The 18095-nt window shown below is 31.8% G+C and overlaps 1 protein-coding gene across 1 annotated transcript in view; it reads left to right on the forward strand.

Moving 5' to 3' along the window:
• The window catches only part of LOC101890507 (uncharacterized), a 29446-nt gene extending 11846 nt beyond the window's left edge, over positions 1–17600 (forward strand). The window contains exons 2-3 of the mRNA XM_005188533.4: positions 13264–14673; positions 17236–17600. Coding sequence (XP_005188590.4) covers positions 13500–14673; positions 17236–17498 — 1437 coding nt within the window. The 5' untranslated portion in view covers positions 13264–13499 and the 3' untranslated portion in view covers positions 17499–17600. The remainder of the gene's footprint in view (positions 1–13263; positions 14674–17235) is intronic.
• The last annotated feature ends 495 nt before the right edge of the window (positions 17601–18095 follow it).

Consider the following 18095-nt stretch of genomic DNA (forward strand, 5'->3'; position numbering starts at 1 on the left):
TCGTCTGAGAAATTTCCAAAACGGGATCTTATTCATAACTTTTTTGGCTACAATATTAAAAAGGACATATCTAGCGCAGTAGCAATCGGATTTCTTCATTCCATATTGCAAACGAAAACTATGACTGAGTTCTTGAACATATATCAGTTTCGATTCTAGGAGTTATCTAAGAAAAAAGCTATGATCCAAAGAACAAATACGCAGGAAGTGATTGTTAAACCCAACATAAGTTTGGAATTATGTACTTGCTCCAATATGGACGTAACTCAGGAACTACTTGCTCTAACTCTTCGAAAATGGTCTTTTATGAAAGCTAAGACCTCGTGCCTTTAATTTGCTTTTAGGTGCAACTCGAATAGTCGGATGGGTAATACTAAGCTTTAGTGAAATTTCCAAAGCGGGATCTTATTGTTAACTTCTTTGGCTACATTATTAAACAGGACATATCTGGAAAACTAGTGAACGGATTTCTTTACACAAAATCGCAAATGAAAGATATGAATGAGTTCTCGAACATATATCAGTTTTGATTCCAGAAGTTTTCTGAGAAAAAAGCTATGACCCAAGGGAAGGGATAATATCCCGTTTTTAGATTACACCTTTGCCTCGCATGTTTGTTTTTTCTCTCTAATCCTTTGCATGTCTATTTATGCCAAAAAAAAACATTTAAAAAGGTGCAAACGAACCTATCACATTTAATTTCGTTCACATAATGTCCTACCGGTGATGGATTGCTGTCTGTTTAGACAATGTTGGAATATTTAAATACGAATTAGTAGATCAAAACAAAACGCTCACATACATAATCCTTTAACAGGACACCACCTTTCTTGTTGTGATAGAAAACATATGGCAATATGTAGTGTGTGTGCGTGTGAGAAAATGTGGGGGTTGGTGAAAGTAATCTACAAGAAATAAAAGGACAAAAGAATGCACACCATTTGTAATCCAAGATTTTCTTGCCGGATAGCCTTTGAAAAAAAAGAGCATTGGCAAAGGTGTAAGGAGGGAACCAAGCAACAATTTTCCTTTTATTTCCCTCTGTGGTAATATGAGCCAAGGTCAAAGAAGGTGTCCTTTGTAGTTTGGTTTCCTTTTTATTATTATTTGAAGACATTTTACAGTTCGGTTATGAAAAGGATATCATTGCAATTTTTAAGAGATCATATTTCTAAAAGGACATTTTTTTAGAATCTAGGCAAAAATAAAAAAAACTCCTGCTGAGAAGTCTTCTCATTGCAGAAAATAAAGAGAAATCAGCCAGGATTGCAAGGATAATTTTTTGATAGAAAAATCTAAGATAAATTGATGAGAAATGCAGAAATGGAGATATGAGTTGCAGGTGTTAATCTTAATAAAAAACGGTTCCTTTACGAATTGAAGGGATCCTGTGGATTATTTCTCTCTTAGAAAAGCACTTAAAAAATATGGAAGAATTAAGAAAAATAACTTTAAGAGACATTTTCAGGGAGCAACACATCGTAAAAGAAGGGTTGTAAGGAAAAAATGTTCCTGATATTTTGAGGAATATTTTTCAATGAACGACAATGTCAAAAATGTTGTATAGTATAATTACTCAAGGACCTTTGGAGCAATAAACAATTTGATCTAGAATAGTTTTTTCATTTATACTTTTCCCAAAAAATGAAGTAAAAAGGGAGATTTTAACAGTCCACAAAAGCAAACACACAATTTTCACTTTTAGTTTTTAAATTTCGAATGTAATTTTCTTAAGAAGTATTGTAGCTAGAGATATGGTTTATTCAGAGATTTATAGTGAAATTTTGTGTAGAATATTTCATCCTTTGACATTTTCCGCCTAGAATGAAATTTTATACGATTTTCGAGCGTCGACTTGAAAAAAGTCAGGAAAAAATTTTATAAAAAAAAGTTAAGAAATATTTTCTTTTTTTTGCGGAACTTTGACGCCAAATATTTTGGCACACAGCGGAATTAGATACTTCTTTTCTTCGGTAACTTATACTGAAATTTGATGAGAAATAATTCTTCCTTTGACACTTTTGACAAAAAATTAAATATAACGGGAGATTTTGACTCGAAGTTGATACGTGTTAAATTAGCTGTACAAAAATGTAAATACATAATTTTCATAGTTAGTACATAAATTTCGAATGTAATTTTCTTGAAAACTATTGTAGCTAGATGTATGATTTATTCAGAGATTTCTGGTGAAATTTTGTGTAGAATATTTCTTCTTCTGATACTTTCTGCCTAAAATGAAATTTTATGTTACTTTTGGGCGTCAATTCGAAAAAAGTCATGAGAAAAATTGATAAAAAAAATTAAGAAATATTTTCTTTTTTTTTGCGGAAATTTGACGCCAAATAATTTTGGTATACAGTGGAAATAGAGATTTCTTTCCTTCGGTGACTTATAGTAAAATTTGATGAAAAATAATTCTTCCTTTGACACTTTTGACAAAAAATGAAATATAACGGGAGATTTTGATTCGAAGTCGATGCGTGTAGAATTAGCAGTACAAAAAAGTAAAGACATAATTTTCATGATAAATTTCGAATGTAATTTTCTTGAAAACTATTGTAGCTAGATGTATGGTATATTCGGAGATTTATAGTGAAATGTTGTCTAGAATATTTCATCCTTTGACATTTTCCACCTAAAATGAAATTTTATGTTACTTTTGGGCGTCAACTCGAAAAAAGTCCGGAGAAAATATATCAAAAAAAATTAAGAAATATTTTCGTTTTTTTTCGGAACATTGATACGCAAATATTTTGGCCCACAACGGAAATAGAGATTTCTTTTCTTCGGTGACTTATACTAAAATTTAATGGTAAATAATTCTTCCTTTGACACTTTTGACAAAAAATGAAATATAACGGAAGATTTTGACTCGAAGTTGATACGTGTTAAAATTACATCACAAAAAAGCAAACACATAATTTTCATATTTAGTACATAAATTTGGAATGTAATTTTCTTAAAAACTATTGTAGCTAGATGTATGGTTTATTCAGAGATTTTTAGTGAAATATTGTCTAGAATATTTCATCCTTTGACATTTTCCGCCTAAAATAAAATTTTATGTTACTTTTGGGTGTCAACTCGAAAAAAGTCATGAGAAAAATTGATAAAAAAATTAAGAAATATTTTCTTTTTCTTTTGCGGAATTTAGACGCCAAATAATTTTGGTATACAGTGGAATTAGAGACTTCTTTTCTTCTGTGACTTATAGTGAAATTTGATGAAAAACAATTCTTCCTTTAACACTTTTGACAAAAAATGAAGTATAACGGTAGATTTTGACTCGAAGTTGATACGTGTTAAATTAACAGTATAAAAAAGCAAAGACATAATTATCACTTTTAGTTTTTAAATTTCGAATGTTATTTTCTTGAAAACTGTTGTAGCTAGACATATAGTTTATTCTGAAATTTATAGTGAAATGTTGTCTAGAATATTCCATCCTTTGACATTTTTCGCCTAGAATGAAATTTTATGTTACTTTTGAGCGTCAACTCGAAAAAAGTCTGGAGAAAAAGTAATAAAAAAAAAATTAAGAAATATTTTCTATTTTTTTTTTGCGGAACTTTGAGACCAAATAATTTTGATATACAGTTGAATTACAGATTTCTCTTTTTTGGAGACTTATAGTGAAATTTGATGAAGAACATTTTTGTCTTTGACATCATTCTTCTAAAATGATGATTTGTTGAAAATCTTTGCACCCACTCACACAAAGTACGACTTTAACCCTAAAACCCGTTTTTAATATATATGAATTCCTGGCGTTTAGGTAAGAGTTAGAAACTTGACGTCTTCTTATCTGTAATATTGCCGAAGATACTATATACCTAAAATTTACGAGTTGCGAAGAAACTAAATCCGAATTCTTTTTTTTTTTTAATAGGTGAGGAGGAAGAAGTTTGGGGGGGTGGATTGAAAAGTCCTGTGAAAGCAAAGTATTTGTTTTTTGAATGCCGCCTTGCTTGATTTTATTATTTTTTCTTGTTGTTGTTTTTCCTTATAATAGACATAACAAGTTATCCTTGTTAGCATGGAAAATTGTTGTCATTTGTAACAAATATTTGTTGTTGTTATTCCTGGTAGATCGTTGTTGTTTTTCTTCTTGTTATCTAGTTAATTGCTGAGCCATGTACGTTTGAATATGTCTGAATACCGACTACAAAAAACGACATGATGTTATGATGACATTGTAAGACAGCTGTCATGTTGACAGGGCAATTGTTTTGCAATAAAAAGGAGAGCGGCGACCCAACGGGATTTTCAAGTGTCATTCATTTGAGAAAAATGATTTTCTTTGTGTTTTTTTCTTGGGGTTTTGCGAGGAGGTCAGCGGGAACTTGTTTTTTGAGAGACTGCTCTTTGGAAAATGAGAGAGTGGAAGAGAGAGAGAGAGAGAGCTCGGGACGGGGAATTAGTTGAATATTGAATCGCATTCATTCAAGGGCAATGCTATTTTATTGCCCAATTTTTTCGGGGCGATATTCAAACCATCCAAAAAAATTGATTCTCTGTGAATATCACACAAAATATCTAAAAAGGAAAATTTTTATTTTTTTGATGTTTTGAATATAGTTTTTTGCAAATAATCCTGAAAACATCCTATTTAAAAAAAAAAATTCTCAAAATCTTAAATTTTTAATTTTCCTAGAAATAAATTTTTTTCTTCAGATTCATGTTGTTGTGGATAAAAAATGTCAATTACCATTAAAAACAAAATTTTCCATAAAAATTTGCCTTTATGGGATATTTAAAAATTTTGTTTTTTTTTTTCGATTTAATTTCCCCCGCAAAGTCTTAAAATATAAATATATAAATATAAATAATATATATTTCCTTAGACGAAAATAAAAATATTTTTAAAAATTTCTCAAAAATTTTAATTTCCCATAAAAGGGAAATTTTTAATTTTCCTGAAAATAAAAAAAATTCTTCAGATTCATGTTGTTATGGATGAAAAATATCAATCATTATTGAAAACAAATTTCCCTAAAAATTTCCCTTTATGGGATATTTTAAAATTTTGTTATTTTTCCATTTATTTTATTAAAATTTCCTTAGATGAAAATTTCCCTGTAGACAAAAATAAAAATATTTTTAAAAATTCCTCAAAAATTAAAATTTCCCCAAAAGGGAAATTTTTAGTTTTCCTGGGAATAAAAAAATTTTTTCAGGTTCATGTTGTTATTGAAAAAAATGTCAATTACCATTAAAAACAAACATTTCCCTAAAAAATTTCCATATGGGATATTTCAAAATTTTGTTATTTTTCGATTTAATTCCTCCAGCAAAATCTTAAAATCGAAATATTTTGTTAAAATAGACGAAAATAAAAATATTTTTTAAAAATTCCTCAAAAATTAAAATTTCCCCAAAAAGGAAATTTTTAGTTTTCCTGGGAATAAAAAAATTTCTTCAGATTCATGTTGTTATGGATGAAAAATGTCAACTACCATTGAAAACAAAAATATCCCTAAAAATTTCCCTTTATGGGATATTATAAAATTTTGTAATTTTTCGATTTAATATCGCCAGCAAAGTCTGAAAATAGAGATATTTTGTTAAAATTTTCTTCGACGAAAATAAAAATATTTTTAAAAATTTCTCAAAAACTAAATTTCCCAAAAAGGAAAATTTTTAATTTTCTTGGAAACAAAAAATTTTCTTCAGATTCATGTTGTTATGGGTGAGAAATGTCAATTACCATTAAAAACAAAAATTTCCCATATGGGATATTTCAAATTTTTGTTATTTTTCGATTTAATTTCCCCAGCAAAGTCTTAAAATAGAGACATTTTGTTAAAATATCCTTAGACGAAAATATCCCTTTAGACGAAAATAAAAATATTTTTAAAAAATTCCTCATAAACTAAAATTTCCCATAAAGGGAAATTTATAATTTTCCTGGGAATAACAATTTTTCTTCAGATTCATGTTGTTATGGATGAAAAATGTCAACTAACATTGAAAACGAAAATTTCCCTAAAAGTTTCCCTTATTTCAAAATTTTGTTATTTTTCGATTTAATTTCCCCCGCAAAGTCTTAAAATAGAAATATTTTGTTAAAATATCCTTAGTTGAAAATTTCCCTTTAGACAAAAATTAAAATATTTTAAAAATTTTTTCAAAAATTAAAATTTCCCCAAAAGGGATATTTTTAGTTTTCCTGGGAATAAAAAAATTTCTTCAGATTCATGTTGTTATGGATGAAAAATGTACACTACCATTGAAAACAAAAATTTCCCTTAAAATTTCCCTTTATGGGATATTATAAAATTTTGTAATTTTTCGCAAAGTCAGCAAAGTCTGAAAATAGAGATATTTTGTTAAAATTTCCTTAGACGAAATTATTTTTAAAAATTCTTAAAATACTAAAATTTCCCAAGAAGGGAAATTTTGAATTTTCCTAGAAATAAAATTTTTTCTTCAGATTCAAGTTGTTGTGGATAAAAAATGTTTACTACCATTTAAAAAAAAAAATTTCCCTAAAAATGTCCCTCATGGGATATTTAAAAATTTTGTTATTTTTCGATTTAATTTCCCCAGCAAAGTCTTAAATCGAAAAATTTTGTTAAAATTTCCTTTGGACAAAAATAAAAATATTTTTAAAAATTTCTCCAAAACTAAAATTTCCCATAAAAAGAAATTTTTAGTTTTCCTGGGAATAAAAAATTTCTTCAGATTCATGTTAAAATTTCCCCAAAAGGGAAATTTTTAATTTACCTGGAAATAAAAAAAATTTTAAAAATATCCTTTTCCTTTTGTTAAAATATCCTTAGATGAAAATTTCCCTTTAGACAAAAATAAAAAAAAAAATTAAAAATTTCTCAAAAATTAAAATTTCCCCAAAAGGGAAATTTTTAGTTTTCCAGATGCATCCCTAAAAGTTTCCCATATGGGATTTTTCAAATTTTGGGTATTTTTCGATTTAATTTCCCCAGCAAAGTTTTAAAATAAAAATATTTTGTTAAAATGTCCTTAGACGAAAATTTCCCTTGAAAGGAATTTGTTTTATTCCAATTCCAAAAATTTTCAAAAAAAAAAATACAATTTATTTTTAATTTTTCACATTGCTTGCCATAAATCAATTTGCTTTTAACAGGTAACACACTTTTGCCATTTCAAAATTAATTTTTCCCTCCCTCTTTCCCCTCACCACTCACTCCTTATTATCCATTCATCTATCTTTTCACCCTTTTGTCCATATCCATTTGTCGAACCCCATTCCCTCTAAAAATTCAAAAAAAAAAAAAAAAAATCATAAAAACTTCCCCACACATGCCGTGGCGACAATGTCAAGGACCCTTTTAATAAGCAGCATTTAAGGACGACGTGAAACATTTTCACAGTCCTTCGCGGACTACTTCAACGCCATGCCATAAAATGGCAAAAAAAAAAAAAAAAACGCTCTCCAATCCAACACACACATTAAATGTTGCATGCATGGTGCATTGTTCAAGTCCTGTGCTAAACAGGATATTTAAAAGGACTTCATTTGTTTGTGCTTTGCACTGAAGAAACAAGAAGTTCAAGTTATTTTTTTGCATTTGCATTTTGTAATGGGATATTAGTGCTCAGGGCATTTGTTTTATTTCTTCTACTTGTTATCCTTTAAGATCCTTGTTTTGTTGTTGAGGGGTTCCATCAGAGGGAAGGGAATAAAGGGAAATTATGCCGTGTTAAGGAAATTTATAATATAGAAATTAATATTTTTGTGCGGTAATGAAGAAGGGAGAAAGAAATTATTTTCCAGGATAAAAAAGGATAATGATGCCCTTGGTCTTTAAATGGCCTAGAATTGCAAATTTTGTCATATAAAAATTGATGAAGTTTTATTAAATGTATGGGCATTAAAAATATAACCAAAATATCCAAAATAATTTAAGGACCTGATGAATCCTTAAATTAGTTAATATAACAAAAATATCCTTTTTTGGTCCTTTAATAATTTTGTTTTATTTCTGAATACCCCATTTCTCAATTATGTTTGAATTCGTGTACTCTATCTCAAAATTGTAAATGCAAAACATAAATTCCTTCAATATTTAATGTTATCCTTGAAAATCCTTATATCCAATAAGGACTCCAATTACATTATTATTGCAGAAGCAAATCCTACTTGAATCTGCTTTTTCTCTGCTACCAAAAAAATAAAACAATTTCTTCCCTTTAGCTATCCCCGCACCTTGAAAATCTCCACCCTGTGTTGTTGCCATAATTCACTAAGGACATTTATAGACATCCTGTAAATTGTATTTGCTTGACATCTAGTGCGGACACAAACCATCATTTTTTTTACTACCTTCGAAAAAAGTCACCTCAGCCATTTATTGTGGTGGAAATATGGTAAAATACCACCAACATGTACCCAGTAGGAGCAAATGTTGAGACAGGATTCAAAGGACAAACTGAAAAAAAATTGGATTATTAAAAGAATATTTTTCCCAACCTTGGATTTCTAAAGAATATTTTCAAGGGGCCACTATTTCTGGATTTTTTTAACATTGCTTTGGATTTTTTAAATAACATTTTTAAAAGGCCAGCGAAATTTTGATTTGATCATTTTTTTTCAACGAAACATTTTTTTAAATTTTTTAAAGAAAAAAATTTTAGGACCAACAAAATGTAAATTTTTTGCAAGGACCAACAAAACGTAGATTTTTGAAGAAAATATTTTTAAGGACCAACACAATATTTTTAAGGACGAACGAAAAATAGATTTTTTAAAGAAAATATTTTCAAGGACCAAAACAATATTTTTAAGGACAAACGAAACGTAGATTTTTCGAAGAAAATATATTTTTTCAAGGCTCAAAACAGCCTGTATTTTTTAAGGAAAATAATTTCAAGGACCAAAAAATGGGAATTTTTTAAAGAACATATTTTCAAGGATCAAAAAAAAAATTAAAAAAAAAATATTTTTAAGAAACAACAAAACGTGAATTTTTTAAAGAAAATATTCTTAAGGACCAAAAAAATTGTTTAAAGAAAATAGTTTCAAGGGCCAACAAGAGGTGTACTTTTTAAAGAACATTTTTCAAGGACCAACAAAAGGAGGATCTTTTAAAGAAAAATTTTTAAGGACCTTTTAAAGAGGAGGATCTTTTAACGAAATTTTTTTCAAAGACCAACAAAAGTTAAATTTTTTAAAAAAATATTTTTAAGGACCAACAAAACGTGAATTTTTAACAAATATAATTTCAAGGAACAAATGGTTTTTTTGAAAAAAATTATTTCAAGGACCAACAAAACGTGGATTTTTAAGGAAAAAATTTTTAAGGACAGTTTCGTTGGTCTTTTTTAAAGAAACATTTTTTCTAGGATCAACAAAATGTGGATTTTTAAAAAGATAATATTTTCAAGGACCAACAAAATAGGAATTTTTAAAATAATAAATAAAGAACATTTTTTTAGGGCCAGCAAAATGTCGATATTTTTTAACAAAAATATTTTTAAGTACCAACAACACGTGATTTTTTTTAAATAAATTATTTTTAACGATCAACAAAACGTGAATTTTTAACGAAAATAGTTTCAAGGAGCAAGAAAAAATTTTTCAAGGACCAACAAAATAGGGATTTTTAAAATAATATTATTTCAAGAACCAACCAAACGTGGATTTTTAAAAAAAAAATAGTTTCAAGGACCAACAATAAAATTTTTAAAATAATATTTTTTGTGGACCAACGAAACGAGGATTTTTAAAATAATATTCTTTTAGGGACCAAACGAAAAAAAAATTTTTTTAAAGAAAACATTTTCAAGGACTAACAGAATGGGATTTTTTTTAAGAAAAATATTTTAAGGACCACCAAAACGTAAATTGAGTAAAGAAAATAATTTCAAGGACCAACAAAAGGTGAATTTTTTAAAGAAACTATTCTCAAGGACCAACAAAACATGAATTATTTAAAATAATAATTTCAAGGATCAAAAAAATGGGGATTTTTTAAAGAGAAATATTTTCAAGGACCAAAAAAACGTGGATTTTTAAAAAAATATTTTTTCAAGGACCAACACAACGTAGATTTTTTAAAGAAAAATATTTTCAAGGACCAACAAAAAGTTGATTTTTTAAGAAAATATTTTCAAGGACAAACGAAACGTTTATTTTTAAAGAAAAATATTTTTAAGGACCAACAAAACGAAGATTTTTAAAATAATATTTTTTAAGGACCAAACGAAACACAATTTTTTTAAAGAAAATATTTTCAAGGACAAACAAAATGGTAATTTTTTTAAAAAAATTATTTTAAAAACCAACGTAAATTGTTTTAAAAACATTTTTTTCAAGAATCAACAAAGCCTGGATTTTTTAAAGAAAATATTTGTAAGGACCACCAAAACGTAAATTGATTAAAGAAAATACTTTCAAGGACCAACAAAAGGTGAATTTTTTTAAAGAAACTATTTTCTAGGACCAACAAAACGTTTATTTTTTTAAAAACATTTTTTCAAGGATCAACAAAATAGGAATTTTTAAGTAAATTATTTTCAAGGACCAACCAAACGTGGATTTTTTAGAAAAAGAAAATATTTCAAGGACCAACAAAATAGGGATTTTTAAAATAATATTTTTTTAAGGACCAACAAAACGTGAATTTTAAACGAAAATAGTTTCAAAGATCAACATAAACTTGATTTTTTAAAAAAAATATATTTTTAAGGACCAACAAAATAGGGATTTTTAAAATAATATTTTGTCGTGGACTAACAAAGCGAGGATTTTTAAAATAATGTTTTTTAAGGACCAAACGAAACGCAATTTTTTAAAGAAAATATTTTCAAGGACCAAAATTATGGGGATTTTTAAAATAATATTTTTTCGGGGACCAACAAAACGAGGATTTTTAAAATAATAGTTTTTAAGGATTTTTTAGAAAAAAAATATTTTCAAGGACCAACAAAATAGAGATATTTTAAATAATATTTTTTCGTGGACCAACACAACGAGGATTTTTAAAATAATATTTTTTTAAGGACCAAACAAAAGAAAAAAGAAAAAAAATTATTTTAAGGGCCAACAAAATATGAATTTTTTAAAGAACATTGATTAAAGAAAATACTTTCAAGAACCAACCAAAAGTGGGTTTTTTAGGAAAAATTGGATTTTTTAAAGAAAATATCTTTAAGGACCAACAAAATGGCGATTTTTGAAAGAAAATTTTGAAAGAAAAATTTTGAAGGACCAGCAATAGGAACGTGGATTTAAAAAAAATACTTCTGGAACGTGGATTTAAAAAAAATATTTCTTAGGAACATAGATTTTTTAAAAATACTTCCTCAGGAGCGTAGATTTTAAAAAATACTTCTCAGGAACATGGAATGTTTAAAAATACTTCCTCAGGAGCGTGGATTTTTAAAAAATACTTCTCAGGAACATAGATTATTTAAAAAGTACTTCCTCAGGAATATTGTGTAAAATCTGATCTCAATATATTGAGAACTGGAACTCCTGATCAACAGGGAATTAGCAGTGTGGAATTTTCTCGAAGTCCCTTAAGCGACATTCTCTGTGCTTATATGGCCATAACTCAGAGACATGGTTATCGATTTGTTTGAAATTTGCCTTAAATGAAAGCTAAGACGTTCGGCTTTCAATTATCTCCTAGGCATAAGACTGAATTTTTTCTAGAAAAATATCTATACATCCACAGAAATCGAAATGCATTCTCGGCACTGAACTTTTTTGTTAGAACACAAATTGCCACATATCTATGGAACTGTTTAACTGATTAATGTATAAAGGGGCGGAAATGAAAGTAAGGACTCAGTACTATGACATATTTAAAACTTAATTTCAAAGGTTACCTAGAGAAGAAATTCTAGGTCAAAGAAGGAACACCCAAGGAACCTCGTTCCAACTCAAGAGATCGAAATATATGCCCAAAGCGGAAATTTGAATTTTTATACAATATATTTTAAATTTTTACCGTAATTCTCCAAATATATATTAGGTCCATGGAAACAATCAAAACAATTCAGAAATGCCCGAGTAAAATTTTGTGTATATATCTGTATATATTTTACTTAATTTTTCATAAGCCTTTGGATAACTTAATTTATAATTTTGAAATTGTTAAAATTCATTTGTCCACCACGAGCCAATGGGTTGTGCTATGGTTCTAAAATTTTGTACCGTAATTTGTCATGATCTTTGTCAAAATCAGTGTAAAAATTATAGCAATATGGCGATTCGTTTCCATACTGGGACTTGGTGAATTAAATTTCACAATTATAAGCACCATAACTGACTCTCTTTGTACTTGTGCTTATGAGGCCATAGCTCTAGTCCTAGTTGCCCAATCTTTTTGAAAGTGGTCTCAAATGAAAGCTAAGACCCCTTGCCTTCAATTTTATTTGGGGAAAGAAATCAAATTTTTTTTAGAAAAATATTTATGAGCCTAGAGAAATCGGGACATTATCTCGACATTAAACTTTTTTGTGAGAATTTTCTTTCCCACTTATCTATGGAATGGGTAGACTGATTAATATAAAAGGGGTCGCAAATGAAAGCTGGGGTTCTATATTCTAACATATTTGTAGCTCAGTTTCATAGGCTATATAGGGAAAAAGTTATAGCCCATAGAATGAATACCCAAACCACACCATTCCAACCTAAACTTCTCAATGGAAAATTTAAAAAGGAAAACAATATTATTTTAAAATAAATTTAAGAATTTCTCCCTAAATCTCCTAGACCTATTGGATTGAGGAAAAGAATATCTTCCAGAAGTCCTCAAAATCCTAAAGATAGATTTCCAGATGTTTTTTATTTGAAATTTGAAGTAAGTTATTTTTTGGCACTTAGAAACCATGTTTAACAATTTCTGTCACATCCCTTTAATGCGGCCATGTTTTGAAATTTTTAGGCCTTTCCTAAAAATTTCTTAACCCGCCTCGTCAAAATTCGAATATTTCACCACGAAGACCAAACATTTCACCATCATTTTCGTAACTACCCAACACTACCCTCTCTTCAACTTTTTCACCACTTTGGTTTGAATTGAACCCAATTGGTGGTGGAGTCTTGGCTAAATGAAACCGGTTTTGAGACGGGCTAAAGTGGCCCACCGAATAAATTTAGGTCGTTCGGTCCTCAGGAACTATTTCTTCAGTTTTTTTTAATTGAAACGAAAATCGAATAATTTTTTAATTTTTTTTTTTTGAATTTTCATTTTTTATTTTTTTTTAAATTTTCTTTAAAAACCCTCCATTTCTTCTTTGAAATAAAAAAAATTCTCCTTTTCTTTGCAGTTTTTGTTTTATTTTTTGAAATTGAAAACCACCTCCCTCCCTCCCAACAACCAAAAAAACCCACTCAATGCTAAAGTGGACACGTCAACAACAACGTCAGTCTCTTCAACTTCTACAGTCTCGACTCTCTACTTCAAATTCTCTTCAAAATCCACATCCGTCCCTCTCTGCCTCAGCGAAAAAAACGTTACTCCAGTGGAAATTTTCAGCAGCTGCCATCCAAAACCAATCCGAAAATGCCCACCATGACCGAAACTTTGGAAAGACGTCTGTTGCGTCGCTCTCTGGACAACCACTTGGATAGTCCTTTGGAAGAGAGAAGACGTCGCTCTTCACCCCGCCACTCTCTGACCGGCAATCATAACAAGGAAAACTTTGGGGTGCATTTTGTACGCCATTCTTTTGGCAACACTAGCCTTAGTGCTTTGCAGGATCTCAGTAATGGCAAAAGTCCTCGCAGGCCTCAAGAGGACACTCCCCCCGCAGCGCCCACAATACACATTAAAAGGCGTAACCTTCGGCGGGTTTCCATGAACCTGGAAAGAACACCCCAGCCGCCAAATGATCATCTGCGATCCCGATTTTCTGATGATTTTGCCAACGAGGAGGATATCACTCCCCTGTCGCGGCTAAAGTTCCGGAATAAAATCAAAGAAGATTCCCTCTCCTCTTCGCGTATGGGAGATGTTACCCTGGATCGCATGTTGGATGCCATCATTGAGAGTGCACGCAAAGATGTCAAAGCCCAAAGTCCTCCCAGGACTCCGGAAATCGAAATCAAAGAGGCCGACAAGGATGAGAGTATTCACGAAATGGAGGTAAGGACACCGCAACATTTGAAACGGCAAAGGGTGGTAAGGAGAAAAAATCCCAAGACAACCGACAAAAAAGCCAGCAAGGAGAAGGTCAAGGAAAAGCGGGAGCAGCAGGAAGGGAAAAGGGAAATGACTCTAGAAGCCCCCACAAGATCTCAAGGACGCCCAGAAATGATTGGCTTGACATTGCCCAATGGCATACCCAGCCCCGAAACCCCGGAGGCCATACAACACTACACCAACCACAAATCGCTGCTGAACATGGAAACACCCCCTCCCGCCATGGAACAACATTTGCTCTTCTCAGGCGCGGGCAAAAGTGTGGCGGTCCACTGCAGTACCCCTACCTTGGCCTTGGAAGGCCATCCCAACTCCATTAAACGTTGCCTCAGCTTCTCCTGTGCCAGTGAGGAGGATACCGACGATGCCAGCTACACGAACAGCAAACGTGGCTCGATGACCTCTTCCATTGCCAGTTCAACAAATGAACAGCTGAGTGGTAATTGTTCGTCCAGCTCTCTGACCAATGTTGCCACAGGACGTGGCTCCTTGGATGTGGCCATATACTTGGATAACGAGACATTAAATGTACACGGTGAGTTCCAAGTTTAGAGAACTAAAAATCTGAGCAAAGAGAGGGATTAAACACCAGGAGAGTGGAATTTTTTTTGGAAAAAATAGGAAAAATTCTTCGGTCCTGGGGAGTAATCTTTTTTCTATAGAAAAAAATTCGTCAGGGCCGTGGAGGCATTTTTTTCTATAGAAAAAAAATCGTCGGGCCAGGGGAGTGATTTTTTTCTATAGAAAAAAATTTCGTCGTGTCTGTGGAGGCAATTTTTTTCCTATAGAAAAAAATTTCGTCGGGTCCGTGGAGGCAATTTTTTTCTTATAGAAAAAAATTCGCCGGGTCCGTGGAGGCAATTTTTTTCCTATAGAAAGAAATTCGCCGGGTCCGTGTTGCGATTTTTTTCTATAGAAAAAACTTTGTCGGGCCAGGGGAGGGATTTTTTTCTATAGAAAAAAATTTGTCGGGCCAGGGGAGGATTTTTTTCTATAGAAAAAAATTTGTCGGGCCAGGGGAGGGATTTTTTTCTATAGAAAAAAATTTGTCGGGCCAGGGGAGGGATTTTTTTCTATAGAAAAAAATTTGTCGGGCCAGGGGAGGGATTTTTTTCTATAGAAAAAAATTTGTCGGGCCAGGGGAGGGATTTTTTTTGTATAGAAAAAATTTGTCGGGCCAGGGGAGGGATTTTTTTATAGAAAAAATTTGTCGGGCCAGTGGAGGGATTTTTTTCTATAGAAAAAATTTGTCTGGCCAGGGGAGGGATTTTTTTCTATAGAAAAAAATTTGTCGGGCCAGGGGAGGGATTTTTTTCTATAGAAAAAATTATCGGCCAGGGAGGGATTTTTTTTCTATAGAAAAAATTTGTCGGGCCAGGGGAGGGATTTTTTTCTATAGAAAAAAATTTGTCGGGCCAGGGGAGGGATTTTTTCTATAGAAAAAAATTGTCGGGCCAGGGGAGGGATTTTTTTTCTATAGAAAAAATTTGTCGGGCCAGGGGAGGGATTTTTTTCTATAGAAAAAATTTGTCGGGCCAGGGGAGGGATTTTTTCTATAGAAAAAAATTTGTCGGGCCAGGGGAGGGATTTTTTTTCTATAGAAAAAAATTTGTCGGGCCAGGGGAGGGATTTTTTTCTATAGAAAAAAATTTGTCGGGCCAGGGGAGGGATTTTTTTCTATAGAAAAAAATTTGTCGGGCCAGGGAGGATGTTTTTCTATAGAAAAAATTTGTCGGGCCAGGGGAGGGATTTTTTTCTATAGAAAAAATTTGTCGGGCCAGGGGAGGGATTTTTTTCTATAGAAAAAATTTGTCGGGCCAGGGGAGGATTTTTTTCTATAGAAAAAAATTTGTCGGGCCAGGGGAGGGTTTTTTTCTATAGAAAAAAATTTGTCGGGCCAGGGGAGGGATTTTTTTCTATAGAAAAAAATTCGTCGGGTCCGTGGAGGAATTTTTTTCGTATAGAAAAAAATTTCCCAGGGAGGATTTCTAGAAATTCGTCGGGTCCGTGGAGGCAATTTTTTTCGTATAGAAAAAAATTCGTCGGGTCCGTGGAGGCAATTTTTTTCGTATAGAAAAAAATTCGTCGGGTCCGTGGAGGCAATTTTTTTCGTATAGAAAAAAATTCGTCGGGTCCGTGGAGGCAATTTTTTTTCGTATAGAAAAAATTCGTCGGGGTCCGTGGAGGCAATTTTTTTTCGTATAGAAAAAATTCGTCGGGTCCGTGGAGGCAATTTTTTTTCGTATAGAAAAAATTCGTCGGGTCCGTGGAGGCAATTTTTTTCGTATAGAAAAAAATTCGTCGGGTCGTGGAGGCAATTTTTCGTATAGAAAAAATTCGTCGGGTCCGTGGAGGCAATTTTTTTCGTATAGAAAAAAATTCGTCGGGTCCGTGGAGGCAATTTTTTTCGTATAGAAAAAAATTCGTCGGGCCAGGGGAGTCATTTTTTTCGTATAGAAAAAAATTCGTCGGGCCAGGGGAATCATTTTTTTCTATAGAAAAAATTCGTCGGGCAGGGGAATCATTTTTTTCTATAGAAAAAAAATTCGTCGGGCCAGGGGAGTCATTTTTTTCTATAGAAAAAATTCGTCGGGCAGGGGAGTCATTTTTTTCTATAGAAAAAAATTCGTCGGGCCAGGGGAGTCATTTTTTTCTATAGAAAAAAATTCGTCGGGCCAGGGGAGGGATTTTTTTCTATAGAAAAAAATTCGTCGGGCCAGGGGAGGCACTTTTTTCTATAGAAAAAAATTCGTCGGGCCAGGGGAGGCACTTTTTTCTATAGAAAAAAATTCGCCGGGTCCGTGGAGGAAATTTTTTCTATAGAAAAAAAAATTCGCCCGATCCGTGGAGGCAATTTTTTTCTATAGAAAAAAAAATTCGCCCGATCCGTGGAGGCAATTTTTTTTCTATAAAAAAAAAATCGCCAGGTCCGGTTTGCGATTTTTTTCTATAGAAAAAAATTTTACTATAGAAAAAAAGAATCCATAAAAAAAAAAAATTCAAATAATTCCTCTCATCTCTCACACACTCTCTCATTCTCTCTCTCTCTCTCTCTTCGAAACCATATTTTTTTAATTTGTTTTTCACTTCCTTTCAGTTATTCGTTGCCGTGACTTGCAGCGTCCCAATGGCACTCCCTCAAATAATCTCAATGCCTATGTCAAGGTGGCTCTGATTCGTCAATCCCAGAACCAAACTCAATCCTATCAGCGCACCGTAGTTCACCGTCATTCCAATCGTCCATATTTTGATCACTGCTTCAAATTTGACCTATCCGATTTGGCTGCTGCCGTCGAGGAGATCAAGCCCGAGGATCATCTACAGATGGCGGTGTGGCATCGGGATCGCCAGCTTAAGTGAGTATGATCGTAGTTGCTCCTCCCCCTTTTGTTAAAAACGAACATTTAGATTGAAAACAAAAAACAAATACAAACCAGGCAAACAAACAATATCGGAACTATTTTTTAGGCTTAAAACAAAATTGTAGTTAAAAATATTTTAAAAAAATTGAAAAAAAAAATTGGAAAAATTAAAAATTGAAAAAAAAAAAAAAAACAAAAACCAAAAGTGTTTTCTTTATTTTACTGCCGTAGTTAGAACAATTCTTTATAAATTGCTTTAAATGTTGCCAGCTTTAATTGAGCTACCTTTAATTTTGTCTGCAATTCCTTCACACCCCCATAAACCCTCCTCCCATCCTACCTTTCCGCACATCCTCTGGCTGTGTGCGAGGAAAATTTAATGTTGGCTCTTGGGTCTCATTAAGTACTTACACATCCTTTGCTAATGGTTGCCGGTCCATTTTCCTCCTTTACTCCTTCTTTCCCACCTCTCCTCTTCCACCCCTCCCCCTTCCACCTCCTCGTTGTAATTGTCACCATGCCCACGGAGGATAACTTTCAATTTACTCTTTTTTTTTTTTGTTGTTGCTGTTTTTCTCTGCTTTTTTTCGTCTGG

The sequence above is a fragment of the Musca domestica genome, unplaced genomic scaffold (assembly GCF_030504385.1).
Source record: "Musca domestica strain aabys unplaced genomic scaffold, Musca_domestica.polishedcontigs.V.1.1 20, whole genome shotgun sequence".
Taxonomy (NCBI): domain Eukaryota; kingdom Metazoa; phylum Arthropoda; class Insecta; order Diptera; family Muscidae; genus Musca; species Musca domestica.